The sequence below is a fragment of the Hylaeus volcanicus genome, unplaced genomic scaffold (genome assembly GCF_026283585.1).
Source record: "Hylaeus volcanicus isolate JK05 unplaced genomic scaffold, UHH_iyHylVolc1.0_haploid 12050, whole genome shotgun sequence".
Classification (NCBI taxonomy): Eukaryota; Metazoa; Arthropoda; class Insecta; order Hymenoptera; family Colletidae; genus Hylaeus; species Hylaeus volcanicus.
In genome coordinates this window covers 1-27,621 of record NW_026533043.1, presented here as the reverse complement: position 1 = coordinate 27,621, position 27,621 = coordinate 1, and the positions used below count along the sequence as shown (strand labels likewise).

The 27,621-nt window shown below is 30.3% G+C and overlaps 8 protein-coding genes across 19 annotated transcripts; 4 read left to right on the top strand and 4 right to left on the bottom strand.

Moving 5' to 3' along the window:
- The first annotated feature begins 71 nt into the window (after positions 1-71).
- On the top strand, positions 72-3,911 carry LOC128882526 (uncharacterized). 2 transcript variants are annotated; one of them, XM_054134141.1, is made up of 10 exons: positions 72-663; positions 764-1,529; positions 1,630-1,716; positions 1,956-2,018; positions 2,062-2,235; positions 2,290-2,386; positions 2,451-2,930; positions 3,349-3,484; positions 3,546-3,641; positions 3,690-3,911. In XM_054134141.1, the coding sequence occupies exons 2-10, from the start codon at positions 1,053-1,055 to the stop codon at positions 3,763-3,765; spliced, it is 1,686 nt and encodes a 561-aa protein (XP_053990116.1). In that variant the 5' UTR covers positions 72-663; positions 764-1,052; the 3' UTR covers positions 3,766-3,911. The 2 variants fall into 2 exon arrangements, with proteins under 2 accessions (XP_053990116.1, XP_053990117.1); XM_054134142.1 differs by lacking the exon at positions 72-663 and having other exon boundaries at positions 1,141-1,310; positions 1,423-1,529.
- Positions 3,867-5,467, top strand: LOC128882531 (uncharacterized). The gene is made up of 8 exons (XM_054134148.1): positions 3,867-3,985; positions 4,078-4,302; positions 4,403-4,542; positions 4,587-4,734; positions 4,782-4,858; positions 4,903-4,982; positions 5,040-5,174; positions 5,324-5,467. The coding sequence occupies exons 1-8, from the start codon at positions 3,961-3,963 to the stop codon at positions 5,451-5,453; spliced, it is 960 nt and encodes a 319-aa protein (XP_053990123.1). The 5' UTR covers positions 3,867-3,960; the 3' UTR covers positions 5,454-5,467.
- Positions 5,468-5,768: 301 nt separating this feature from the next.
- Positions 5,769-7,516, bottom strand: LOC128882530 (stomatin-like protein 2, mitochondrial). 2 transcript variants are annotated; one of them, XM_054134147.1, is made up of 10 exons: positions 7,403-7,516; positions 7,131-7,291; positions 7,015-7,068; positions 6,833-6,967; positions 6,673-6,774; positions 6,516-6,626; positions 6,325-6,370; positions 6,202-6,275; positions 6,029-6,152; positions 5,769-5,909 (listed from the first exon to the last, which is right to left on the bottom strand). In XM_054134147.1, the coding sequence occupies exons 1-10, from the start codon at positions 7,437-7,439 to the stop codon at positions 5,854-5,856; spliced, it is 900 nt and encodes a 299-aa protein (XP_053990122.1). In that variant the 5' UTR covers positions 7,440-7,516; the 3' UTR covers positions 5,769-5,853. The 2 variants fall into 2 exon arrangements, with proteins under 2 accessions (XP_053990122.1, XP_053990121.1); XM_054134146.1 differs by having other exon boundaries at positions 7,131-7,501.
- On the bottom strand, positions 7,467-12,015 carry LOC128882524 (uncharacterized). 3 transcript variants are annotated; one of them, XM_054134139.1, is made up of 20 exons: positions 11,375-12,015; positions 11,023-11,321; positions 10,871-10,947; positions 10,701-10,796; positions 10,576-10,637; positions 10,236-10,476; positions 10,138-10,181; positions 10,037-10,090; positions 9,860-9,958; positions 9,651-9,766; positions 9,406-9,600; positions 9,219-9,295; positions 9,044-9,103; positions 8,720-8,965; positions 8,389-8,672; positions 8,251-8,341; positions 8,132-8,198; positions 7,994-8,076; positions 7,882-7,943; positions 7,467-7,805 (listed from the first exon to the last, which is right to left on the bottom strand). In XM_054134139.1, exons 1-20 carry the CDS (start codon positions 11,887-11,889, stop codon positions 7,736-7,738), a joined length of 2,838 nt encoding a protein of 945 aa, XP_053990114.1. In that variant the 5' UTR covers positions 11,890-12,015; the 3' UTR covers positions 7,467-7,735. The 3 variants fall into 3 exon arrangements, 2 of the variants coding, with proteins under 2 accessions (XP_053990114.1, XP_053990113.1); XM_054134138.1 differs by having other exon boundaries at positions 10,871-11,321; XR_008458454.1 differs by lacking the exons at positions 7,467-7,805; positions 7,882-7,943; positions 7,994-8,076; positions 8,132-8,198 and having other exon boundaries at positions 8,389-8,553; positions 8,609-8,672; positions 10,871-11,321.
- A 107-nt stretch (positions 12,016-12,122) lies between these two features.
- On the top strand, positions 12,123-13,070 carry LOC128882534 (trafficking protein particle complex subunit 2-like). The gene is made up of 3 exons (XM_054134153.1): positions 12,123-12,493; positions 12,636-12,807; positions 12,874-13,070. Exons 1-3 carry the CDS (start codon positions 12,303-12,305, stop codon positions 12,973-12,975), a joined length of 465 nt encoding a protein of 154 aa, XP_053990128.1. The 5' UTR covers positions 12,123-12,302; the 3' UTR covers positions 12,976-13,070.
- Positions 13,071-15,015: 1,945 nt separating this feature from the next.
- LOC128882536 (uncharacterized) lies at positions 15,016-18,475 on the top strand. 3 transcript variants are annotated; one of them, XM_054134159.1, is made up of 14 exons: positions 15,016-15,186; positions 15,531-15,946; positions 16,004-16,096; positions 16,263-16,342; positions 16,424-16,490; positions 16,549-16,650; positions 16,712-16,784; positions 16,862-16,937; positions 16,989-17,148; positions 17,254-17,751; positions 17,809-17,839; positions 17,893-17,911; positions 17,973-18,043; positions 18,131-18,475. In XM_054134159.1, exons 2-10 carry the CDS (start codon positions 15,572-15,574, stop codon positions 17,317-17,319), a joined length of 1,092 nt encoding a protein of 363 aa, XP_053990134.1. In that variant the 5' UTR covers positions 15,016-15,186; positions 15,531-15,571; the 3' UTR covers positions 17,320-17,751; positions 17,809-17,839; positions 17,893-17,911; positions 17,973-18,043; positions 18,131-18,475. The 3 variants fall into 3 exon arrangements, with proteins under 3 accessions (XP_053990134.1, XP_053990133.1, XP_053990131.1); XM_054134158.1 differs by having other exon boundaries at positions 15,017-15,207; positions 18,131-18,474; XM_054134156.1 differs by having other exon boundaries at positions 15,017-15,306; positions 18,131-18,474.
- Positions 18,476-19,221: 746 nt separating this feature from the next.
- Positions 19,222-21,702, bottom strand: LOC128882535 (uncharacterized). 2 transcript variants are annotated; one of them, XM_054134155.1, is made up of 7 exons: positions 20,750-21,702; positions 20,547-20,652; positions 20,429-20,501; positions 20,056-20,375; positions 19,891-19,998; positions 19,506-19,830; positions 19,222-19,450 (listed from the first exon to the last, which is right to left on the bottom strand). In XM_054134155.1, the coding sequence occupies exons 1-7, from the start codon at positions 21,588-21,590 to the stop codon at positions 19,394-19,396; spliced, it is 1,830 nt and encodes a 609-aa protein (XP_053990130.1). In that variant the 5' UTR covers positions 21,591-21,702; the 3' UTR covers positions 19,222-19,393. The 2 variants fall into 2 exon arrangements, with proteins under 2 accessions (XP_053990130.1, XP_053990129.1); XM_054134154.1 differs by having other exon boundaries at positions 19,506-19,998.
- Positions 21,703-22,274: 572 nt separating this feature from the next.
- Positions 22,275-25,182, bottom strand: LOC128882522 (uncharacterized). Of its 5 annotated transcripts, none has more exons than XM_054134135.1 (13): positions 25,102-25,182; positions 24,918-25,048; positions 24,250-24,851; positions 24,131-24,200; positions 23,969-24,062; positions 23,787-23,919; positions 23,674-23,740; positions 23,442-23,611; positions 23,316-23,393; positions 23,079-23,263; positions 22,843-23,028; positions 22,702-22,796; positions 22,275-22,633 (listed from the first exon to the last, which is right to left on the bottom strand). In XM_054134135.1, exons 3-13 carry the CDS (start codon positions 24,405-24,407, stop codon positions 22,481-22,483), a joined length of 1,389 nt encoding a protein of 462 aa, XP_053990110.1. In that variant the 5' UTR covers positions 24,408-24,851; positions 24,918-25,048; positions 25,102-25,182; the 3' UTR covers positions 22,275-22,480. The 5 variants fall into 5 exon arrangements, with proteins under 5 accessions (XP_053990110.1, XP_053990109.1, XP_053990111.1 ...); XM_054134134.1 differs by having other exon boundaries at positions 24,250-24,708; XM_054134136.1 differs by having other exon boundaries at positions 24,918-24,988; positions 25,040-25,165.
- Between the last annotated feature and the right edge of the window lie 2,439 nt (positions 25,183-27,621).

Below are 27,621 nucleotides of genomic sequence, written 5' to 3'. Positions count from 1 at the left end.
CATTATTGTTACAAACATCCACAGTTAATTGATTACAAAGAGGACAATGAAAAATTGAATCACATCCTATAAAAATTTACAATTTTTGAAATAAGAACGATTTACAAGAATTTTATTAATGAATAAAAAATTTCAAAAACAAATTATGAAAAAACAACAATAAATAAGGGTAGTGCGCGCCTGCTGATAATGTTTAAGCATTTTTTAGTTGGTCCTATTGGTAAAATGAATCAGGAAACTATAACCAATGTAGAAAACATTCAACGTGAAGAGTCCTTTTCTGAAACTAAAAATATCAAAGATGAACATTCGACGTTGAGTTCAATTCATGAACTTTGTCAAACTTTGATGCACAATGAAGCAGAGACATTGAAGTGGTTAGGTGTTTATCATTCTCCTTTGGGTGATTGTATTTCCAAGTTTTTTTCAACAATAATGAAATCTGAAGAAACGTCTATCGGTAATTCACACATACAAAAGAGCGGTTCATTAGATTCATTATTACAAGCTTTTCTTAAAAATGTCACTTTGTCCGCGAAGCGATTGCATGAAACTGTCGAACAAGTTCCACAAAATAGACCTTTTGGAGGCTGTATTTACGTTGAGAGATTATTAAACGAAAATTTATCTTTAATGAGTAGTATTTGCGACTTTGACATGAAAGTAAATCATGAAAAAGATGATTAATTGATGTAGAACAGTTTTTTCAAAACGTTTTTTATCAAAAAACCTCCTTCAAAGTTTGAGTGTTATCTGTCATCAGATGTGTCTCAGCTATGTGAAAATAAAAAAGAACTACGATTTGGGTGTCTTCAATAAACGTGTGTAAACATTCTTTTTAACGTTTTTTTTGAGGGGATATCATCTTTTTGATAATCTTACAATCTCGATGTTGTTTTACGTATTTTCTAATAAAAGTTAAATTTCTTATGTGAAGTAATTTAACAATTCAGATAAAGTGAAATTCGCCTTTCGTTTAGACAAGATCTATTAACGTTTTTGTTCTCAACATCTTTTGAATTCTTTATTGCAAAGCGTGTTTCATCGTTTTTATGACTGATTTTACGTGTTTATGCCACCAAACTTGTAAGCGAGGGTTTTCTTTTGAATCGAGTGTAGATGCTCAAAAGAAACCTTGTTGGTGCGGTCTTCTTATGTGGAAAGAGGAATCTAATACAAAAGTGGATACTCGAGAGTTGACAAACAGTCTGGAACATTGTGTTGGCACTGTGAAAGAATTTCCAAGTGATGTGCAAAAAAACATTCCTTCAACCTCCGTAAAATGTTATCCGCAAACTTTACCATTACCAGTTAGTTTTAATGCCAAATTTTGGAAGGTTCCTATTAAATTGTTTCAAAAATTTGAAACTTCTTTAAATTATGTGTTTGAAGACCTGAATGCACTAAAATATGTTTATTTAGTATCAAATTATATAGTTGGCCCCGTTCTTGGTAGAGGAAGCAAAGGTAAGGTACGCCGAGGATTCATGAAAATAGACAGCAATCAATGGATTCCTGTTGCTATGAAAGTATGTCGCTCACAATAAAACACGTAATCGTTTTAAATATCAATTGGTTATTCATTCTTATTCACCCAACATTTGATCTTTATGTGAAAAATTTTTATAGTTTGTTTTCCCCATGTCTCGATCGCGTGAAAGAGTTCCTGTGTTTAATGCAGTAGGATTAAAAGAACTTATATCTGGTTGGACACGCGTACGTTTTATTAATTAGTCTAAACAAATACGGTTAAAAAAAGAAACATGAGAATTTATAAAAACGTTAAAACCAATTTCAGTTTTAAAGTATAATCTTTTTCAAATGACGTATAATTATTAGTAGCAACTGTGTCGCTTAGCGAAAGCTTGAAAAAAAAATAATAAACCTTAATTCTAACGCAATTTCGTAATTGATTTAATCAAACATAAATTTCCTTTCTCTTTTATTCAATTCAGGTCCAAGTTGAGTGGTCCCTTCAATGCATGATGAATCATCCGAATATCTCTCAAATTATTGAGGTAAATCTCGTTCATGATTAGTAAAAAAAATCATGGCGTTCAGTTATTATGGAATCCAATGTGTAATGTTTGGATACTGATTATGGAGTTTGGTGAAACACTTATAGCCAATTATGACTCGAAACTAAAAATGTACCGACAAGGGATTGCCGAACCGAAAACTCTTAACAATGTCCCAACGCTCTCCGAAATTGGATGTAAGAATTTAGTAAAACAGGTGACTTGCCCCCTCCCCCCCAAAAAAAGCCTATTGATTCTAAATATGAGTTAGATTTTAAATGCTGTTACTTATTTGCATGAGCATCAAATCGTTCATAAAGATTTAAAACCTGAAAATATATTAATTTCTTCGTCTTCCTTACCAAAAGGTTATTTTTTTTTCTTCTTTTTGTGGGTTTAACTTTATTTTTTTTTTGATTTTTACCCTATTAGAATGGCTTAAAACCATAACCCCATCTTTAGATTTATTGGATAAAGAGGAAACATTCGTTGAAACGCAACCTTATGGAGATGGACGAGATTGGGAGGAAATGTCCGATTGTACTGAAGAATTTTTGTGGGATTTAGATCTGTTTGAAGTCAATTCTGTGGAGAATTATGCGCGACAAATAAATAATGAAATACAACGTTATAATAAATGTCAACTGTGTTTGTGTTGTTCTATGGAGAATGCGATTAAGATTTCATCTACTCCGTTAGATGACTTAAAGCTACCAATGTCAAGTCATTTTTTTACTGATGCGGCTAAGGGAGAAGATATCAAGGAGTACCAAAAATGCTTATGCTGTAGTAAAGCATTACATCATCCTCTTAATATTGTTAAAAATCTTCAGTCGGATTTAAAAATTTGTATTATCGATTTTAGTAGCGCTGTTCAAGTAAAGGAACCAGATTTTTTTATTTATGATGCAGGTAATTAAAAAAATAGTTATTCGTGATTAAAAAAAAAATTTGGACAATTGTCTAGACTTTTGATAAATTAAAAATTTTTAAGGAATTGTAGCATAATAACCAGAAATACTTTAGTATGATGTGTTTCCCTTTTAGTAGTGGGCACCTGTGGCTTAACAATTTCTTCTACAGTTATTTTAGCTGAAGAAATCTTTAGAGATTATTCAAGTGTTTTTCTGTATCTAGTCAAAAATTTGCAATGATGACTTTAATTATGAACGCGTTACAGCATTCCACTTTAGCGTAATATTGATCAGAGAGTTGCATAGAGTCAAATGTATAGGTAGAAACTTGAACAAAGAACAGTTTTCATGTGTGATACCTAGTTCAAAGAAACAGTAATAGGAAGCGTACATGATGCTGTATACCAATTATGTAGATGGAACACGCCAATTCACACCTCCAGAATGTATTATGTCTTTGAATGAAGAAAAAAAAATTTCAGGGTTCGCTCGTGATGCATGGTCTATAGGATGCTTATTATATTGCTTACTTTTGGGGAAATTACCTTTTGAGTATGTTATGCAAAAATGTTTTTCAATTTAACTAGAATGAAATAGTTTTTTTTCCCAATAGATGTGATACACCAGTGAATGTTTATTTCAATATCAAAAACGGATTGCAAAAACCTTTACCGAACTGGTTATCAGAGGATGTCAAAGACCTCATAATGTATGCATTATATATATAGTAACAATGTCTTAAAAGACTTTTTTTTAGGGGTCTTTTAAATCCTAACCCTGAGGAACGTTTCACTTTACACCAATGCCTGAATCATTCTTGGTTTCATACATGATGATTTATTTCATCACCTATTTCATTTGGGTTGCATGAATTTTTTTTTGTAGTTGTTTATGTTTTGAATATCAAAGCACAATTCTGATAAATCAATTATAAAATAAATTCAAAAGGACCAGTAGTTTGTTAAAATTCGAGTAAATTTCGACCGTTACCAAAAAAAAAAAAAAAACATTTGACAATATATTTATAAATGAGAATCACTGTAACTGATACTTGTAAGATTTGTATGGTACAAAAAAATACATTGAAAATTTTTAAAAGTTATCACAACTCTTTTTCTTTTTAAAACTCTGTTAATATATTGTAGACATAGGAAAAACTCTTCAGTTTGATATTTGTGATGACTTCGAATTTTCTTCTTTTCAAGCATTAGTTCAAACAGAATTTTCAACACCACCAAATGATCAACAATTTATGTATGAAGGAGATTTACTTCATTATACACCCTCTAGTACATTGAAAAGTCTTAAATTAAAAAATGATAGCGTTCTCATTTTAACCCATGATCCTCTTGATAATAAAACGAATCCAGGTAAAACAATGTTTTTTTCTAGGCTTTTTTTTTTAACTTTAAAAATACGAACTTTGAAGTTTATATTTAATGTTTGGATATACTGGTATATGTCTGACAGCTGCAACTGATAATTCAAGTCAATTGATGAGTCTTTTAAAATTATTGAATCAACAACATGTCAATCAGTTATCAGGAAGTGCAAGTCAAACAACGCAAAATACTTTAACGACATCTCCTCTAGATTCAGGACATCTTCAAGTAACCCCATGTCAGTTTGATATCTTCTAATCCATTCGTTCCAGACATTAAATTCAATGCATTCAACAATGACAAAATTGTTAAGTGATCCTTTAAATCCTCAAGGACAAGAATTGTTATTAAAAGCCATCCAACAAGAACGCATTGATGAAGCCTTGACCCACGCACAAGAATATTTACCTGAAAGTTTTGGTGAGCTCCAATTTAATTCAACTGACGTCTCATTTTTTTTTGTAAAGCTTCGGTTAATATGCTTTATGTTACCATCCATTTAAATGGGGTCAAAGTTAACGCATTAGTAGATAGCGGTGCTCAGGTACAGTTAACAAAGAAAATATAGGTATCAATGTAAGAAAATAGATGACAATTATTTCGGAAAGCTGTGCGGAACGTTGCTCCTTAACTCGACTGATAGATAAGCGTTTTCAAGGACTTGCTAGGTTCTTCACATAATTTTTATTTGTTATATTAATTCCATTGTTTTTTTTTGTGTATAGTGGTGTTGGAACCAGTTCAATTTTAGGACGTATTCATTTAGCCCAAATCAAAATCGGAAACATTTTTTTACCCATTTCTTTAATAGTTGTTGAGAACAGTAAAACGGATCTATTATTTGGTTTGGATTTATTAAGGTAAAGTTTAAGCAGTAAAAAAAAGTAGAATGTTGTACAACTCGTAATTGTTCCATTTGTTTGAAAATCAAAAAAAAAAAAAATTGTAGAACGGTTTAGTACTGACGCTACTTGTATTTCATCCAAGTAATTTCTTTTTTTTTTTTCAGACGGTATGAATGTGTTATTGATTTGCGTCATAGATCTTTACAAATTTCTCAAGAAACTGTCGAATTTTTAACTGAGGCTGAATTAGTGAAAGAAGGGCTGCGAGATATTCCCCTCACTACAAGTACATAGTGAAAAGTACCCAGAATTGTAATAAGCATTCTATTGTTTGATAAGTGTATAACTATGAAAATACTAGCCTATCAGTTTGTTACTAATATGTTATTTTTCTGTCAAAATCTTAATATGCATGAAGAAATCAATTTCATTTTTGTCGAAATACATATTTTTTTGTAATTTCATTAAAGAGATAATAAAAGAAAATTGATGCAAGTAAACACTATATTTGTGAAACAAAAAAGAGTAGTGCATTTATCCGTTAGTGAAAGGTGTCTCGACACATTTTCATACATGTTTTGGGCGATACTGGTAGAGCGTATATTTGGTATTTTGAAATTATTCGTAGGGAATTTTACAAAAGTTTGGTGTATTAAAGTTTGTGTATTGCTAATAAAAGGTAAACTTGTTGGTTTTACATTGTTTTGGAAGAGGTTTCTAATTTAGGTGTGATCGGCATAGATTGGGACACTAAAGGTAGAACAATTTATTCAAATAAAGGCATGAAAACATTGGATATTTTAGAAATTTTTTAAATTTTTTTTGAAAATATGAGAACAGGATTAGAAAAGAATAGTAATGCTCTTTACCTGCATGAGAAACTTTTTGAAATACCGAAGTCACCTGTGTTATAAGGCTTGAAAAGTCGTGAGGATTCGCAGGAATGATTAATGTATTGGATTCTTTAGCGAGCTTTCCAAAAGCATCAATATACTACAAAAAGCACCGGTACATGAAGGAATAGACATGCATACGTTTCAACCTGTTCAGCTAATTGCATAGCAACAGCATTGTGACCTCCTGATGTTTTAATAGCGTCAGATAACATTAATAAACCTATAAAAAAGTAAAACATGTGAAAAGTTGAATTTCATTTCAAGATGACTTTTTGCGGTCGATTGTGCTCGTTGAACCACTGCCTCGGCTTCTCCCTGTTGAGAACATGAGTTTAACACATAATACTAATATGAAAAATAATACGGTTTCAAATAGAAATCTATTAAAGGTTTTTCGTAGAGATACTTTTTTATTTGAAAAATGACTTTTTTTACTAAAAAAAGAGTGTGTTTAAATTACTTGAGCTTGAAGAATAAGTGCTTGTTTTCTTCCTTCAGATATATTAATTTCCGTTTGCTTTTCACCTTCACTCTGTAAAATGTCCGCTCTTTTTCTTCTTTCAGCTTCAGCCTTAAAAAAAAGAAATATCAAATCTAATTACATTCATTATAGATACTTGGCGTTCCATGGCGTTACGTATAGTGGAAGGAACAATGATGTCTCTAATTTCATAACGCATGCAACGCATACCCCAACCTTCTGCAGCTGCATTGATTGTCTACAAAAAAAAGCAATAGCCTAAGATTCATTGTATTTCTTTTTTAAACAATTGTTACTTTAGTAATTGCTACGTTTAATGTCTCTCTTTCAAGAAAAGTTTCATCAAGAGTAAGCTTCCCTAATTCACTACGCATTGTGGTTTGTGCTAACTGAGTTACAGCAAATGCTGGATGCTCAACACCATACGATGCCTGTTGTTGTTATTATAAAAAAAAAAATTAAACAAAAAAAAACCTACGTTATAAGGATCATCTACTCGTAAGTACAAGACACCATCTAATTGTATGGTGACCTGTAGAAAAGAAGCAGAAACACCGTAATTTAGTGAAAACTATTATGATAAAAAAATTTTACGTTGTCTTTCGTTATAGCACTTTGATCCTTTATAGCTATAGTTTCCTCCTTAAGCGAATGCGTATAGGAAACACGATCGACAAATGGAATTAACAAGTGTAATCCTGGGTGAAGTATACGTTGAAATTTACCAAATCTTTCCACTATGCACGCCACTTGTTCTGGAACCACATAAAAAACATTGCCCAACTTGGTTAATTGAATTTGATTTGATTGGTGTGCGTATGAAATGCATCTTTTAAAATTACAACGAAACAGTCTTGAAGCGTAACTGTTGTATAATGAACGAGAGCCTTGAAGAAACATCATAAAACTAATACAGGCTACGTTAACAAAATAGTTTAATAAGTGCGAAACTTGTATGAGTAGACCTCATCGCTTAATTTAACCTGAAAAAGCATCTGTGACGCTTAATGTCAGGAAGATTCATGTAAACTTTTGCTAAGATGCCACTCATAAAACGTCTCAAAGTTTTTAAATACAACTCAATAACACAAAAACTGAAAAATACTAAGTTTTGCTAAGCAGATTTCCCTTCTATTCAAATCGTATTCAGTTTTTCTCATGAATTGGGTGAAAACTTGTCAACTGACTGTTGCTTTCCTTCAACCATAGGTATCTGTAACACTTTGAAGTTTCACGTCCAAAAAATTATACAAAATCGTGGCAGAGGATCTGTTTAAAAATAAAACTTTTGAAAATTCCACTTTCATTGCTAAACAATAGCGCATCATTCAAATAAAACACATACTCTCCTAGAATTAATTTTAATTGGTTTAATTCCATTTTAGCTAAATTTGATAAATTTGAAATCTAAAAAAAGTAAGGTTTTTTGAGAAAATCAAACTTTTTTTTTTGTTTACCGAACGTGAAAGAATTGGTGCTGTTTTGCTTGTCACGCCTGGAAAACGACGCAAGACGTCACCAAAACGGTCATTATGGAACTCTACAAAGAACACGGATTTTATATAATATTATTTTAGAGAAACAAAAAGAAGTACTTTGTATTAATAGATTATTGGAACCAAGCAACGCGGCTTTTAAAGGATCGGGTTCTTCTCTTCGTTGCTAAAAGAACACATTCAAATGTAAACACAGCGATTTAATGAGAATAAAATACTTTTATTTGATGAAAAAGAGAGGCGGTAAAAAACCCAGAACATGTCCAAAGCAATCGTACGCGTGGTATATTCAAAAGTAAAATATAAAATCTTTTTTGAAATTCATTAACAAATATTGAACCAGTAAAAAATATTACTTGATCAAAAGATCTTTTAGTGAAAAACAACTTTCGGTTTGTTTAAAGGCCTGACTCCATTCTTGAGAAGAGAAAGAAAACGTTCGGTTCGATTTAAATTCTATCAATAATGTTGGAAAAAGGTAATTCCGAGACATTTCTGTTGCTTGATCAAAGAGTCTTCCACTACGTAAAGATGAGATAAAGTCGGATATAGATTTTCTTTCAACGCATATATCACGTGATAAAACATAATCCCCGATCAATAGAGTAGTGGGGACAATGTGAAATTTGTTTGAATAAAGCTTAACACATGCAAAAATAGCTGACCATTCGCTTTTGCGGGACCTACGTGGAAGGGTAAGGCTGATACGAATTCTCGTATATCGACTATGACAGTCGGTGGTTGTGCTTCTACAATATCGAGTTTTTGCCGTTTCGGTATGTGAATGCCTCCTTTTCGAGAAGATAGATGGGTTGATGGATAATTACCAAGTAAATCGCATAATACATTAGTTTGTTTTAAAAACAATTCTTTCGATGTTATTACTGAAAATTTCTTTTGTTTTCGTAAAGATTTCCAAGTATTGCGCTCATTCTATATATATACACACACACACACCCATACCCACACACAAAAATCTAGATGCGGGTATACTAAAACGGAACACGTTACTTGAACAGTGTAAAGAAAATTTTGATGTTCTGCAGTTTTACAAAAAATATAAATGTACACCTAAAGTGAACAAACGAATCATTCAAAAAATTAGTCTTTGTTAAAGTTTTTCTCAAATATCTTTCTGAACTGGCAGGAAACCACTGATGCATCAACTAAGTTAGTAGCCTCTGACCTTGACAATTTTGAACGAATGAGTTTTACCATTATTAATTTTATCTTCTTCCTTTTTCAGAGGTTCTTCTTTTGTATCTTGTAACAAAAAAATGTTTTTTAATCGTTTTAAAAGAGTTGGAAATATCAAGAAAAAAGACATTTTCTTTTTTTTTTTTAAAGCACAACTGTAAAAACACTATCCTTACCTGTCTGAAGAAATTTAAAAGAGGTAAGTGTCGATTCTGTACTAGCTTCATTAATTTGAATCTTACGCTTCTTGAGATCCTTCGGCGGGGCTTGGAGTTGTGCCGAGTACACTTCAACAGTTCGAATGAATGGTAGAGAGGGGGTATATAAAATAATAACGTCGGGTTGAAAAGAGCGTAGAAAAGCATACAATTCTAACAATTTTTGTTTTTGTCACCAAAACTACTGAATTTTTTTTTTTTACCATAGTCTCTCTTAAAGCAAACAACTTTTATGTGAAGCGATAGTAAGGAATCAGTGCAAGGGATAATGATCGTTGGGGATTCGTTAGCATGAATTGGATAATCTATTGATGTGTCTCTGTTGAAAAAAAAAAATGTAATTTTACAATACTATGTTTTCTTGTCAATATTTTTTGAACGTTGTTCTCATAGAATTTTGAATATGCCTTACAAAGTTTGTTCAGTGTAAGTACCATCAGGAGCATTTTCAACCGGAATCTCTTGTTGATCGTTTAAAAGGCTTGTGGGGTGTTGATTAATATTTTGGTGACTTTTGAACAAAAAGAAAATCAACGTTAGCTTTTAAGAAGACTGAGCTTTTGTAATTGTCATTCTTAAAAAAGCTTACGAAGGCTTCTCAAGGCTAGGTAGTTTTTGTTCTTCATGATGTGTAAGAAGTTGTCTTATCAAAAGAAGTGATTAATAAAATATAAATATAAAACAAAGTACTTTAAAATAGTTTCCTTAGCTTTTTCTATAGAATTAGGAATAACCTAGTCAGGGTAACGTTATATTTTTATTATTTAGGTTGGGTGTCAAACTAGTACCTGTTGTAACTGATGAAACGATAGAATCTCCCTTGTTACGACAAGTAAACGGCATACACAAGGCGTTCCATTTTTTATTGTATCATTTCTGTCTCCATTATTAGTAAAGGAATCTCGTATTTCTCGTATTGTTTGTTTAATAGCCGTCCATTTCGGTGGTGTTTCCAATTGAAAAATAGCAATTTTGTTTGATTGGTTTTTCGTTGAAGTTGACATTTCCAAAAAGTTGACTTTATAAACTCTGCATTATTGGTACGCAATAGGTGAGAAAAAATAAAATTGCTACAAAAAAATATTATTTCATTGTTTTCACAATGAGACAACGCAACAATTCGTATACCTTTCTTTTGCTAATTTGATAATTGTATCCCATTCCATAGTAAGGAGCCAACGTTGGTCAAGCTTAAAGAATGTTTACATTGACATACAAGGTCATCAACAAACTTAAAATTAGTGTATTCCTACTGCGAGTGACATTCGAAGGGATTCCAAATATTGTAAAAAAGAAATGGAATCAAGTTCGACCAGTGAAGCAAGAAGTTTTCGAAATAAGCTTATTTCCTAAAAAATCAATACTTTTTTTTTTTTTTCTCTCTCTCTCTCTCTCTCTCTCAAAAGATATGCACATCAGTTACCTGAATCATTTGTTTATACCTTCGTGAAAGCTGATCCCATACAGGTTCTAATAAACGATATAACAGTGCATCCCAACCTTTTTTAAAGCAACATTCATCCAAATTTAACTCGGATAAATCAATAAGAGGTAAGCGTTTTAAATGTAAAAGACCTTTTTTGATTAACTCAATAATATTTGCCTGAATATCTTGCATTGCCTTTGTTACAGGAGGCGTTACTTGAAAAGTTATTGGTTGATGCGGCATTGTGAGGGATGCATCCACATCAGGATCTGAGCGATGACATAAATGAATTTCCTGAAGAAATAAATCTTTTAAAACACGGTCTATGTGAGATGTTTCTCGATTAAATCCTTCTGGTAGATCAGAAAAAGCTTTAAGAAATGCTGTTTGATTTTCCTCTCGAATAAGTTTTACTGCAAATAATGTATTCAAAAATGGTTGAGCAACACTAATAAGACAAGAAAAAAAATATTTTGAAAACAATCAAACACAAAAGCTTACTTATGAGCATTCATAATAATTAAACCGTTTATTAATGATCGAGGTAAGCGGCCACTTAGAATATCTGTTACAACAAGTCGACTTGACATTAAAACAATACCACTCTTTAAATAAAATTTTTCCCTAATATCACTACGCTGAATGGTCAAATCACTTAAAGGATAAATACAATGTCGATGACCAAGTAGTTTTTTTTTACTTTCGAAGACTGCAGAGTCATCTGGAGTCCTCACACAAAAACTGTTATTGAAGAGTGTTTTGGTCAAATTTAAAAAAAAAACTTCTTCTTTCGGAGACATATTAAGAATAAGAATAAGTTTCATTGTATCACAGCTACTTTGTGTAACGTTAACATTTCCGTTTGCCTCCATTGTTTCATTCGAGCTTTGATTGGAAGATACATACCTTTCAAGGAAATGTAAAACAAGTTCATGTAATCCAAGACCGGGAGATATAATAGTTAACATATCTTGCTTGAATAACTTGTCTAGAATTTCCTTTCTATACCCTAACATGATGCTTTTCTTCAATACCTGGTACGATGCAATCTTCAAGATGATAATTTTTTTTTCAAATCCTAATGTTACGACGCAAAACGTAACTTTCCTAGATTCTATTGCGATTCTGTGTTAAGAACCCATTAAAATTATGTAAAGAAAAAAATATAAAAGCCTCATTAAAAACCTTTATGTGTCACAGAAATGGAAAAAGAAACTCGGGTAATCATTTGTCAACTGTAGAAATATTCGGGTTTTTTTTTGAAGTAATAAAAAAAAAAGTAAAAAGCTGAATTTTACTCTCATTGAATTTTATTGGGTAATTTTTTAAAATGTTTTTAATCTTTTTTTTTACAGTCCTTGTTAAATAAATTTGTCATGTGCTAAGAATTAATACAACATTAAAGACAAATTGTTTATTTTTTTAAATCATGCAAAAACAACAAAATTCTACATCAATACTGGCCATTATCAACGCATATGATGTTCCTGTCTTCCAGTGTTATTTGAATGTAGAAAATAGTGAAAATCAATCAAAAGAGGATACGTCACATTTAAATGAAATGATTCTTTACGCGTCTATGGACAATTTCGAGGAATATGCTTGGCAAACTTCCAACCTGTAAGGTAGTTTCTAGTTAATTTCTATGTAAACAGAAATATTTTTTTATCATGCTATGAATCAATTAAAGAATAGTACAAGAATTTCTTGTTTCTCTTAAGTACGAGTAGTTTTTTACCTTGTTTTCATGTTACATATGCAGATTTTTGTCTCAAATTGATCGCTTTAATGATTCCGCTGTTTCCGCATATATCACTCCTACTCATGTGAAATTTTTATTATTACATCGCGTTACAAAAGGGACATCTATTTGTAAAACATTAGATAATAATATTTCAAAATTCTTCACTGAGATTCACACGTTATATCTTAAGGTACAACTATAACATTTTAAAAAAATTGTCATTTGTTTTGTTCTGTTTTTGGTATGCTACAACTAGATTTTAATGAATCCCTTTTACGAAGTTTATTCGCCTCTTAATTTTACGGAATTTGAATCGAAAATTCAGTTTTTTGCAAAAAAATATCTTTTAAATTCTTAATAATGTAATTAAAAAATGTTTAAAACATTGTAATTTATGAACAAACCCCAAATCCTTTAAAAAAATTAGAAACCTCACTTCTCATTGCTTTCTGTTTCTCGTATTTATTTGTTAATTTTTGTACAAATTACCCAAAATAAATAAATACACAAAAAGAAAAGATTTTTTTTGAAGAACTAGGCTTTCTTTTTTTGTTTTTAAAAATCGTTTGCCAATATAAATGGAACGGTTATTTGCTGACCCAGATAACGGTGTTATGCAATCGCGTTAGGAAATGTCAAGTAAGAAGATTGAAAAAAATTTCATGATTGGAATTGGATTTAATTTCAAAAAAAATTTAGGTAAGTTAACAACTTATTATAAGAAAAATAATCCAAGTTTAACAATGCTTATATAATAAAAAAAAAAGAATAAGTTTTTAGCTAAATCATGATTTTGCATGTGCTTTAATATTGTAGAGAACACTTTTAAGCATTGAATTAATGAATTAAATTAGTCTTAAAATTTTCAATTCTCTCCACCTTTAACTAAAAAGCATCATCGATTACAATAGAATAACATGAATCAAAAACCTATACTTGGGAACATTAAACAAGTCTCTTATGAAAAATGGGAAGAAGTGATTCCTCCTTCGGTATTTAACTTTTCTTAAAAAGTTGTATGATTTTAAAAGAATAATCAATTTTTTTCAAGGGTTATAATGTTTACCTTCCATCGACCTTAGCTCCGAATTATAGATTGTTCATGTCAAAATGCCGTGATAAAAGAAATAATTCTCTCGATTGGACTTTTCGTTTAAATGTAATAAATGAGTGCTACTCAATTCCATTTTTGTATTAGTATATTTTTTCTTAATGCCATCTATGCATTATATTTTCTTTAGAATAATAATGCTTTAATTAAAAAACCCAACATATTGTATAGAAAAGAACTAAAAAAAGGTTTGTGTCCGTATCTATCTTTGTGTGACATGTTTAAAACTTGCCAACCCTCTAATAAGTCGTATCGCGTTGTTACTTATTTGGAGCCACCTTTACTTTCTAAGCCGTGTCAATTGACACCGACTACTGTTTTACGTATGTAATTTGGCACTCACCAATATATGCGTATACTACATTTTTTTGAGTCGTACGTACAGTACAACGGTGTTCATTTTTATTTTATTGGATATTTTTTTTTTATAAAATTTTATTTTTTGATTTTTTTTAGCAACGCATGACTGGAATGTTTTTGAAGAACGAGATTATCATACAGGTTTAATTAAAACTGTTATTCAAGTAAACAATGTTTCAATAAAATTTCAACGAGGTGCTCACTTTTCTGTCTTGAAAGTAAGTATTCCAATGCATTCGAGAAAATTGACATTTAGGGTTTTTTTTCTATCTTGTAGTCTTCATTAAAAGATTGGTTACGTCATTCGAACCATCATCTCGCTTTTAATTTGGAAGAAAAAAATCAATTTTTTTCACACTGCTATTTAATGTATACAAAAGATTCACCGTGCACACATTTGTTTCTTAAAAATTATGCTGTATATATTGAAGAACGAATCCCTATGAAATTAGGTTTAGATATTGAAGAAATCTAAAAACATTCTTCTAGTAAAATAAATGTTTTTATTTATAATGTGTTGCGTTTAAAAAATAGCTTTTTTTAAATTTGTCATTTCTTAATCAGAACAAAAAACAAAGTAAAACAATTCTGGTGTTGGTTTTTCTTTAAACGTTGTCTTCCAATTTCTAAAGCGTATGAGGAATAAACGACAATGAAGAAAAATGAAAATTTATAAAAACATTTTGGTATTAAAAGGCAACGAAAGGAGTAATGAAATCAATAATTTAGTCTAACTTTTTTTCTATTTAAAAATTGTTTTGTAACAGAGGTAAATAAATTATAGTAAGAATGTGTATCAATTTTTTCATTTTTATTCTAGTTTATTTACAAAAAAAATTGTCTATGTTTGAAAAAAAAATCATTATGTGAAAAAAAAAGATGGCCTCAACTTTTTTAATTGTACATTATTTGTAAGAATTCACGGAAAACTACATACCTTGACTCGAGTTACTTGGCAAAACTGTCCCAAATGTTAATTTACAGATGATTCGTTGTCAAGTTTTACTAAAGCATCATTTGGAGGTTGCCAAAAAACAGAATCAAGCTAAGAATATCCTTAGTTGAATCGGACTCTGTGTATATTTGGAAATCCCTTTTGTTAGTAACTTTCGTTTTGGTGTATGCAGCTTTTTTGTTAATTTTAAGTTTGAAATATTTTTATCTCTGTTGTCGAGTGTGTAAAAGAAAAAACAAATTTTTTTTGTGAAGTTTTGCTAGGTTGGAAATATATAGTTTTGTTTAATAAAAAATGAAAGTTGTTGCTTAAATGATCCTTTCATGATATCTGTTTGCGTGTAATGTCCTTCCACAAAATTTTTTTTGTCTTCTTTTCTTTTATTGCTATACGTGCTATTATGAACATCTGAAACGAGTTAAACGTTAACGCATGCTTTAAAACGCGCGTTGAAAAAAACTAATTTTACGTTCATGTTTGTATCTAGGTGTCCTATTTGGTTGCGTATTTTGATTTTTAAGAAGCGTCATGGAAAGAGTCAATGAAGAAGAGTTGAATGAAACAGAGTCAAATGACACATCTATAGCACCTTTACCCAGGCTATATTTCGACGTAAATTATCAACGTACAGCAGAACATTGGGATTACGAAAATTACCGTATAGAGTGGTCTGTGCCTTATTCGTACGAAGTGATTCGACGGGTTGGAAGAGGAAAATACAGTGATGTTTTCGAAGGAATTGATATACAAAAAAACGAGTTTTGTATTATTAAAGTTTTAAAACCTGTTAGACAAAAAAAAATTAATAAAGAAATAAAAGTTCTTAGAAATTTACAAGGTGGGCCTAATATTGTTAATCTTCTTGACGTTGTTAAAGATCCTGATACGCGAACTCGTAGTCTTGTAAGCACAAGACTTAGGATATGTCGTTTGTCAAATTGTGTTTTTTGTACTCTAAAGATTTTTGAACATATTAATAATAAAGATTTTAAAACGTTTTACCCAACATTAACGGATTTGGAAATAAGATACTATATTTATCAAATACTTAAGGTAATCAATATTAATAGCAATGAGTAAAAGGCTTTTTGTTTTTTCATTAAAGTTTAAGTAGTCATAATCACGCCTTTTTTTTTATTATTAAAAAGCGACAGAATTTTCGTTTAGTCTAATATTTTTTAAAAAATTTAAAACCCATGGGTATTAATTTTTCTTTTAGGCTTTAGATTACTGCCACAGTCAAGGAATCATGCACCGCGATGTCAAACCTCACAATGTTATGATAGATCATTCGAAAGGGTGGGTTTTTTTTTTAAGATTGCTCAAAAGTCACATTATACTTTTTATCAAACAATTTTTTCTTCACTTTGTGTTTCATAGAGAGCTGCGTTTGATTGATTGGGGGCTTTCAGAATTTTATTATCCTCATTGTAAATATAACGTTCGAGTTAGTTGTTTTTGTATATTTTTTTTTAAAATTTAGTCTTATCCTTATGGCCTTTTAGGTAGCGTCTCGCTTTTATAAAGGCCCTGAATTATTGGTTAATTTACGGTCTTACCATTATTCATTAGACACTTGGAGTTTGGGATGCATGCTCGCATCTATGGTGCGCAACTTCATATATTGACACTCCTAATTTATTTTATAGTTCCATACCGATGCTTTAGATTTTTATGAAGGAACCTTTTTTTTATGAACAAGGAAATACGTATCAACTACTTACTATTGCAGATATTTTAGGTATTTTCAAATGTTGACATTTTGACGTTAGAGCATCAGATATAGACGTATTACGTTACTGTATTTTTTTTAATTAGGTACCGAAGATTTATTTCAGTATTTAGCAAAATATAAAATTATTCTGGATTATGGTTTACAAAAACGTTTACGACGGTACATTCAATTTATTTGCATGGTTGCTTTTTATCTTTTTTATATATACAGTCGACAACGTCGTAGTTGGAATAGTTTTGTCAATGAAGAGAATAAACATTTATGTACCGCTGAAGCTATAGATCTAGTAGATAAAATGCTTGTGTATGATCATAATACACGCCCGCTACCTAAAGAACTTATGAGCCATCCATATTTTAGTCCAATTATGGTAATGGATTGACGATTAAAATTTTCTAAAAATTACGATTTTTTTGAGCAAATAATTAGTTTAAACATAATATCTGTCCTTTTCCTTCAATGTTAATTTCTTTAGATTAATGGTGAAGCTCAGTTAATATCTTCAACATCACCGAAAGGCATTTCTTTACCAACAAAATAAAACTTCGGCATTTTTATTATTGTGTCACGTCTTAAAATAAACCCACAAGTATTTTCATTTGTTAGTAACAATTTTTGTGTCAACATCAAGTTATTTTGAAAACATAAAATTTATCAGTAACGTCGAATCAACAAGAAAATAATATGTTTTGATAATAGATTCTTATTTTTTCTTCTTTTTTTTTGAGTAGAATTATTTTATGATAAATAACAAACTATTTCTACATCTTTCGATCACCCGACTTACAATAACAGCATTAACATCGTTTGTTGATATGATTAAAAGTGTTGAATGTTTAAAAGTATATTCTAAATCGAAAATGTTTTTCAAGTTTTTTTTTTGTTTTATTCTGTATTTAACACATCTCTTAGCTCTACGAATTCCCCGTTCAGTGAATGAATTGTTATCACAAGTGCCACTACTACCTCCAAGGTATTTTTAAAAAACTCTTTTTTAATTTTATGACCTGATTTTTTTTAATTCTCATAGCAATTCTATTCTTTCTCCATTTGATTTTCAAGTTAGTTATTTCATCAAACTAATTTTTTAATAAAAATACACATTGAACTGTAGAATACGTGGCAAGCATCAAGTAGTGTATTCACTGCATTCATTAAAAGAGTATTAAAATAATTTAATTTATATACGAATAGAAAACGCGGAAATCAATATCAATTATGAAAGCCCAGTAATAAGTCAAAGTACACAGACCCAATTGCAAAAGGTAACATTACCTTAGTTACATTGAATACCGTTTCGAAAAACCTCTTTATTTTAGCTTTATTTGTAAACATAATGTTTTCTTACGTAGAATGTGAGTGATCTTTATAGTGATCTGAGTCAAAAAGAAAACATCAAGCAATTGTTGCTCAATGATTATGGTTTTGAACAGGAGCAAGAAACACAAACAATTGATAATTATATTGATAGATTACAAGCATCATCAAGTGTCATGACGTAGTAATTTTGGGGTTTTGTAAGTCGGATTCGGTCTATAGTTAATGTGGTAATTTAGAAAAAAAGTAACTAACAAAATTCTTTTAATTCGTGAAGGGAGTTCATTTTCTTGTGTCATTATAATAATAACCTTCGGTTGAAATGAAACAAGAAATTGAAAAAAAAACTTTGTTTTATAATGCTAACTTATATGACACTATTTAATAATGTAATTTTTTTCTTTTAATTTCAATTAATTTCTGTTACAAATTGTCTGGTTGCGTTTAAATGTGAATTTATCAAAATTTGTTCTTTTGTGATTTTAAAAATTATTAAAAAGGTGAATGCTTTAGTAATCTTAATGAATTTCTTTGCTACAACTTTATTAAAACAATAAAGAAAAACGTTGTTACGATTTAAAGACCTTTAAATACATAAAAATTATTTATTTAATTTAACAGAGAAATTACAGATTGATTAATAAAAAAACTGTTGTTAAAAAATTGATTATTTTGTTTAGTATAACGTGCTTTTTTTTTATTAATTATTTTAGAATACTAGAATCATTTTTTTACATTATACAAAGACAGTTACACTCTACGTTTTGAATATTTTAAGTGATTTCTTGGTAATAACGTTAGGTTAATAGTAGGATATCTTGAAATCGCACTGAATTGAAGTTAGAAAGATTCTAAGTTGTGTTCTTCTGTCTATATTTAAAATTACGAAAGTGATGTAATTTAGAATTCAAATTCATGTCTTTGACACGAGTCTATTAACGGAAGAGGTTTGTAGGTTTAGCTTCACATCTTTGTCTAATCTAAAGTCGAAAATTAAATTCCCTAGCTTTGTAAAAATTGTCAAGAGGTTTTTAAAAAAAGCGTTAATCTTTTATTAAGGAAATTTGAATTGGTGGTGTGTCATAATGGTAATTCTATGTTTTTTCAAAAACAAATTTAGCGTTTATACGTTATGCTTTTGCAGAGTAAGTTGAGTCTTCCTTTTAATAATAAGCGATTCAAAATAACGAAAACTTGTATTATTAACTTTTTATTTGGAGATATAGTAAAACCAATATAATTTAACGTTAATCAGGTAATATACAAATTTCAAGACAATGAATTTAGCTAAGAGGTTTTTAAAGTGAAACTTTAAAAACGTTTTCATCATGAAAATTTTGTATACGAGAAAATGCCTTATGATAAGGATACAATTGATAAGACAAATTAATTTATTTACATGATACTTACTTTGTTTAGGGTAGGACACTCAAAATTATAAATATCGTCTTCGTTAGTAGGTTGTTCTGAAGAATTTGGAAGAGTATTTTTAGTTTCACTTGTAGTATTATCAAACGTGGTGTTTAAATGTGCCATTGTATTTAATGGATAACTGGAGACAACAGCTGTAGTATTTTCCGCTGTATTCTGCTGGCTCACACTTTTTTGCTGAATGCTCCACTTTAATTGGCAATCAATCTCTTCTTGTGTGTAGCCTAAATTTTCTAATCGATTCATAGTAGCAGTATTAGCTTGTTCCCAATCTCTCGAGGAGATCTCTTTTTGGTTTTCATTTCTAGCATAGGATAGAAATGGAAATGACATAGAAACATCTTTGCAAACATTTAAAGCATACGATGAATCGCGACCGCCGTGAGCCCATCGTACAGATATTTGGTCATCCGATCTATCGAGCATAAGGCGTTGTTCGGCCATAGCAACCTTGGCGAATTCAGCGTGAACGCTGGTAAAAGAGACGCTGGTATTAACCCGAAAGAAATAAAAAAAAAAAAACTCTTACCGATACTTATAGCGAACAAATGCAATGTTCTTATTACGAATAACTCTGATACTTTCTAAAGGACCCCAAAGACCAAATTGTTGACGAATAAGTTCTTCGGTTTTCTCTTCTGCATTCGAATAAACACGGTTCACCTTCATATCGCCAACAAAAAGAGTTCGACAATCTTCAGTAAATGTTCCAACACCATCCATATCGTCTCGGTGCGATGCGAAGCGCTCTCTTCCAAATATATCGTGAAGCATGTCTAATTTAGCATCATCTTCCGCTGTAGGCAACCGATGATAATACCGACAGTTTGATCCTAAATAACAACAACCCTGAGAATAATGTGTTTACGATGAAGGAATGAAAATAGAAGTTTAGACATTACTTTTGCAAAATATAAACATAGAACAGGGCGATCTAGTTGAGGTTCCATATCACAACGAGTCCAACCGGAATCCCTTGAAATGAGAATATCGTATAATTTAGCACGGTATTAGTCTTACGTAAATGGATTGCAACGTGTTAACGCTTTTTCACGATCTTCTCTACGTGAGCCTTCTCTTCTGTCACTTAAATATTTTCCGTACCAAATATTATATTCATCGAAACCTTAAAAAAAAAAGTCAATCATAGGAATTTTTTGTTGTCTATATGCAATAGAGTCATTTCTTTTGTAAACGCGTTTAAATGAATAAAAATAAATTACCTTGGACATATCCTGAATTTTCAGTATTGGGTGGACGAACTTGTTGTCGGGCAGCACGACCTAACATTGTAGCCGTGGGGGATTTGTAGTGCTCGATATAAACCGCCATAGATTTATTGATTGTAGGTTGGGAGGAATCTTCAGCATCATCTCCTGTCGTGTTGTTTTTCTCTTCGTGACAATTCGTTTTCGATGGTTTTTGAATATCCTGGCATTGTTGCCAAAATTTTTGCCACGTCTTTTGAGCATTGGCGGCAGAAAAAAGCGTAGGAGGTTTACATTGATGCTTTTCTTCTTTATCGCGACTGTGAGAAGGGAACCACGACGTTGTTGAGGTCAGGGCATTATAATAATATGGACGTCCCGCTTTTGACATTAAACGAATCCAAGGCCATTGACAAACCTCGTCTTGACTTTTGACGTCGTTAGTATCCAGTTTGGTTGTAATATTCTCTGATTGGTCTGAATCGACTAGATTTGCAGTATTGTTTCCCTTTTTAGAAGAATCTCTGTTTACAATGGGAGGAGAAAGACTAGGCGCCACATTATTTGATAAATTTTCAGCGTTAAGTGTATTTTCTTGCTCTATTATAGTATTTAAAGAATCGGGTAAACTGTGATGCATGCTTTCTACTGAAGAACATTCGTTGGGAATCGTTACATTTTCACTGCCATTGAAAGGAAATTGTATTGCTTTGTCCATTTCATTACACAAATTGTGCGAGTTGATCAAATCAAAACCTGTAATTGTATTAGAATGAGGAACTTTATTACTTTTATTGTTGAACGAATTATCATTTACACCATTCTTCCTTTTTTTTTTTTCGGATTCTTGGACCATTCTTAAAAATAGCTTTCTGTTCTTTAAATTAGTTTAAATTGAGGCATATCAAATAAAGCTGAACTACTAAAGAAAAAAAAGACTGTTTTCAGTGTTTTTTATTCTGGTACCAATATATTTATTGAATTTACAAAAGTAAAACCTATAATTTAAAATAAATTTGTTATTGGTGAGAAAAGGTTGTATTACAAAAGCTTTACTACTTGGTTACACATGACGTTTTTATATTCCGGGTTTAATAAATTATTTATTACACGAAATAAAAATAATCTAATTTATAAAAAAAAAGATTGACATGTTAATGAAGAAAATTTGTTTTCTAGTTCGGAAAAAAAATTAATTTATTAACACGAAAAATTTCCCCAATAGAACAACTGAAAATTTTGGTTTCATATAAATAATACCGACTACATTGGCAAAAGTTTATAGCTTCTATTTTATTTGTTCTCTACTTATACATATAATGGAATCAGAGAAAGAAAAAGACGCGTAATATAATACTGCGAAACACAGTTATCTAATCTTTAAAAAAAATGTTTGGACCATAAAATCTTTTAAACTCGAGATAACGAGGTATAGATGTGATTTGTAGAGGTATAAGCTTTAACACGACCGCCAAAGGCAATCTTTGGGTTTAGTAGAGTAAAATTGCTTATTTTATTTAAAAATACTATTTAGGTCAATATGAATATTGTGTTTTACTGACTTCGTTTCTCTGATCAAATTTTTTTTGACGTTGTCACTATGCATTTCCATTTAATTAAAACAAAATTGGCTGACATAGCGTAGTTTTCTTTTCTAAAAAAACTATGGTCAAATCATGTGCGTAACAATTTAAGAAGGCACGTTGTAAAATCACTACAAGGCTAGGCTAGCATGGTTTCATTGGTCTATGAATTCATTGCTACTTTATTAGACAGTTGGGCATGGCACCAAGCGATCATTTTGCGAAAAACAGGAGGAGATGTTTTCGCATCGTCTAATTCAACTTCTCCTGTTTCGATAGATCTCCAAACCGCCGTACATCGAAATGCTTCGAAAAGCTAATGAATGGCAAAAAATGCATTTTTTCAAACAAATTTTAGATCACAAAACAAAATTATCATTTCACCTTTCGATGATGAGTAGCTTCCAATTGCGAGAGATGATTTTGAAAATTTGTTCGTTCAAAATCGGAAATCGATTCTAATGTTTCACTTTTATACTCTGAAAATTGTAAAATGATTGTCTAGAAAGTTTTAACTTAAAGTACTTTTTTTCATGTGTTTCTTATACAGATGAGTGTCCATCGATTGCGAATCACATGATGAATCTAAAGGTTGATGATGGATATTTTTATTGGGTGCAACTCCGCTTTTAGTTTTATCGGTTGTATCGCATAAAGCTAAAAATTCATGAAGAATTTGATCTACCGTTGCAGAGCCGTTAGAGTCAGCTTCTTAAAAAACAAATCTACATTACTCACGAGTGGTTAAAGCACAAATTTACCATTAAGCACGGATTCTTGAACATTTTCATATTTAAAGGATGGATTTTTCTCATATGATGGTAAAGCGTTCGTGAATTTTTCTGGTGTAAAATTGTCCTTTAAGGGTTGATTAGCAATCTGTTGTGTGAATGTTCGAGATGCTTGAAAAGTTTGAATCCATAAGGGACTACCAGGAGGATGTGTTCTTGAATGTTAAAACAGTGCATATTAAGATGAAAGAAACTGGTGAAACTTACCGATAACCACAAAGCCAGACAGAGTAAATGTCATTGAAAGCATCTAAACTTGTTTGATACGCATTTTGCTCCAGTTTACTATTTCAGAGTTCTAGTAAAATGAAGAAGTAACAATAATAAAAGTACCTCACAATGGTGGCTAAACCTATAGGAGTCAAGCCTGGTTGAATTGCGTTATACATTTCAGTAAAACGAGAATCGGTGGAATTCATTTCGTGAAGAAACGGTTGATATATTTCTGTTTGACAGAGCCACGATAATGTGCGGTGTAAGCGTTGAGCCCAATCTGGAAGCTTCTAATAGAATACAGAGGAAGATGAAGAAGTTATTATTGAGATGAAAAGTACTTTTCTATTACTTTTAACTGGCTTTGTGAGAGTCGAGAAAGACGATGCGTCGTGGGGGGTGGTAATTCAGATTTCGTACTAATTAAAATACTGAAATCATGAATATATTTATGAGTTAACTTACGAGAATAATATTCGTTCGCTTTTTGTATCGTTATAATATTTGTTGCGACCGGCTGTTTCTGCAGGTTTTGAGTGTTTTATGTCTGTCAACGGTGCTTTACTCTTTTTTGTCTTTTTTTTTTTTTTGGTTGAGGCTAGTGAGGAACAGCATATGGCTAGTAACAAGAAAACAATTTAAAGTACTTTTGGTTCCATTTTTGGAAAGGGGTCTAACAATGGAGGTATCGTCAACTTGTTGAAATGTCCATATTTCATTTAGGTTTTTGGATGCTAAGTACTATAAAAATGTTTTGATTAATGGTGGTTCCAAGATTGACAAAAGTATTGACAAAACTAGCTACTTACAGATAATATAACATCGGCTTCGGAAGGGAAAAGCCATAGCTCTCCTCGATTAGGGGACGTGTTATATTGCCTGTCTTATACAGTTACGAGTATTTACATGTCGAAAATTAAAATCTTACAAAGATTCGTCTAATATTTTTTGTATAGGTTCAAAGGTTTCAATCGCTTTACCAGCATCGGATGGTATTATCGTACCATCAATATTTTCATTATCATTTTCGTCTGAAACAGGTACTGGCAACGCACTTCGATCTTGAGGTTCGTTGTTACGGTTCATGACTTTAACAATGAGCAATGGTGATTTTTCTGGGAAAATTTGTCTTGGATATTAAAACATTACTTCAACGTTACTATCATCAAAATCAAATTTTAAGCAGGAGAAAATACTAGGGAAGTCCATAGTATTATCGGAAGACAACAGAACGTTTATACAATATAAATAATTGCAAGAAAAAATAGGGTGTTAAAACATAGATAAGGGGACATTTTACACAAACAAGCTACGTGACTACAGAATATTTAAAAGCTTATCTGTGACTGAGTGTTCTCAACGGCAAATTTACATACTGTTACCATCTCTATACAAAAAAGCATTACTTATTTAGAACATTTAAAACAATACAGACAACACAGGCGTATCATTTCTCTCGATGAATATAACATATATTCAAAACTACTTCATAAAACAAGATATATTTATGTGTTCAAATATTTCTTAGCACTGAAATAAATATCGTTCACCAAATATTACGTTAGTGAACATTAGAGTGCTCTGTTAAATACTTACGTTGTTTCTTACATACTAAAGTATAGAAGAAACCGTATGTTCTTGCAGAATTCTTTGTCATAGCCTATTCCCTAATAGCTACTAAGTTAAAAAAACTTTTCACCACTTCATAGACAAGTTACTTAATAACACTGCAGCAAGAAAAGTCAGCAATAACGTTTTTCACATCATCTTTTAGTCAGACCCGAAAGATGGTTAAGGTTTACGTGTTGATCATCAAGTTTTTATAAATAGAAAGGTTTTAAAATATTGTATTACATAGACTGATAGCTGATCTACTTACAAAAAGAGTCGAAGGTCTATTGGGACCATACAGACAGAACAAGAGAGCGATAGTCCCTTTAGTAAATGCAGATTGCTTGACATGTTTTTATGAAAAATTAATGTAGTATGTGGTTTAAAAAGTACGGAACAATCTTTTTGTTGCCATAACAAAACAGCATAACGTCTAGTAATCTAAGAATTTTAATTTCAAAAAAAAAATCTTCTTGTATTTTAATTTTTTTTTTTTACGTTTACTAAATATAAACATGTAAAATAAAATTGTCGTTATCCGTTGATAGTTTATTACGAAATTTGTATACACAAGAATAACTCGTATAAAGATTAAAAAAGTTTATGTAATTTTTAAATCGATGGAATTTTTTCAAAATAGGAACCTCACTGTTACTAAGATATATTTTACATGAATGGTTCTGTAGTTGGAAGGATTTAAATAAAGGTTAATTAGGTAGTGGAGAAGTCTTACTATTACTTTTATATTTAAATGAGATGAAATTTATTTTGATGATGATTAAATTTAAACTTCATGGTTTCGCGCCAAATTCACTGTTACTTCTAGAATCAAAATGCATGGAAAATATTTCGACATGAAATTTTAATAAATGAATGACGAATAAAGCTATCTATTGAGTTAACACTAAAAAGATGTCTTAAATGGAATGTTGAAAATATAATACTTATGTTCCTTATTTTATTATGAAGGCGTTGAAACGTTTTTACCGGTATGTCGTGTTCTCGATAATTTTTTTTTTGTGTTAAAACATTTCTAAAACTGAAACAATTACGATACATTTTATTGCAAGCTAAGTAGTTATCAAAGCTAAATCATGTTTGTTTCCAACAAAGAAAAAAAGTTTTTTTAATGAGCAATGTAATGTGTTTACATTTTAATACCTTAAAATTATTTTTCGATACAAGAAAATCGGTAATTGTGTCATAATTTTTTTGGGTTAACAGTAGAAATTTTGAGAAATATTTTGCAAGAAAAAAAACTTTGTGGTAAGCTTTAATTTGTATAGATGTGAAAATAAAAACTACTATTTTTCTTTTACACCTGTTAAAGTGATCGTTGAAATGAATAGGGCATCAATTGTAAAATTGAAGTAAGTTTTTTGAAAAAAACAAAATATTACATTCGTAAACTTCTATAATCTGTTATAATAAATTAGTAATGTGCATAAGTACGGCATATATATATAAATTTTATTTATTTACATTAAAAGAAGATTTTTGAAGAATAATTACACGGATGTATTAGAAACGGGTAATCGCACTGAGTTTACGTCGGTGTAAAAAATCATATGCAGCGTCATTTAGTTAAAATAGTTTTTTCCATCGAAGCATAGATCGAGTAGTCTAGAACAACTGTTAGTAAATTCACTTTTTTTTCAATTTAATCATTTGTGTGAAAAAAAAAATGATTTATTTTATTGTACTGTTGAAAGAGAAAAATGAATCAAGAATGGAAACCTATGAAGTACGTGTTATATTTACCTTAAATTTACCTTGCGTTATTGTAATTAATTTTTAAACCCAAAAATATTGGAAACTAAATTCAAAAAGAAAAATGCTTTAATTTGAAACTATTTTTTTTTGTCAAATATTGAAAAATGAATAATAAAATTTCTATTACTAAAATTATGCACACTAAATAAAATAATATATAAGAAGTTTTGAAATAGACTGTTCCATAAGTATCTGGAAATATCAAGATAAAAATTAATTCAGTTTTACATTTTATTTTTATTTGAGAGAACTGGAAATAAAAATCAATGAATTCTTCTTAGGCAAAATATTGTGGTTTGATCTAAAAAACACTCATAAACAAATTTTCATAATATTTATGAATTGCCTTCACTTATAAATGTTTTTCAATTGTTTTCAAGTATAGTATGCTTGTAATTTTCTACGAGGAAATTTTATTTTCAAATGTAATTTTAAGACGTATTTGCTTTAAGTATGGAAAATTTTAAAGAAAATTTTTTTTTTAAAGATTTGTTTTCAGTCTATGAATACTATATATTATTCTCTTTGATTTTTTTTTAATAAAAAGAATTATTGATGTTATTTAATTGTTATTCTTTAAAATATATAACAACAGTAAACTTTATGTAACACTGTTTTTTGTATTTTTTAAATAATAAAATGATTGAAGATGATATACACATAAATTGAGTCTATACTATAAAGTAAAACAAAAATATACAAGTTTTTTAATTCAAAATATTCGATTGTTTTGAAATAACTAATAATTTTTTTTAGTTTTTGTGTCATTGCACAAATTTTAATAATCAATTAGTGATTTATATTTTTTTTTTACAAATTTTTTTCATCATATATTATTGAAGATTGTATTAAATTGTTGGATTCTAAGAAAAACAAAGTTTTTTTGCATTTATTACTTTTAAATATGGCATACATC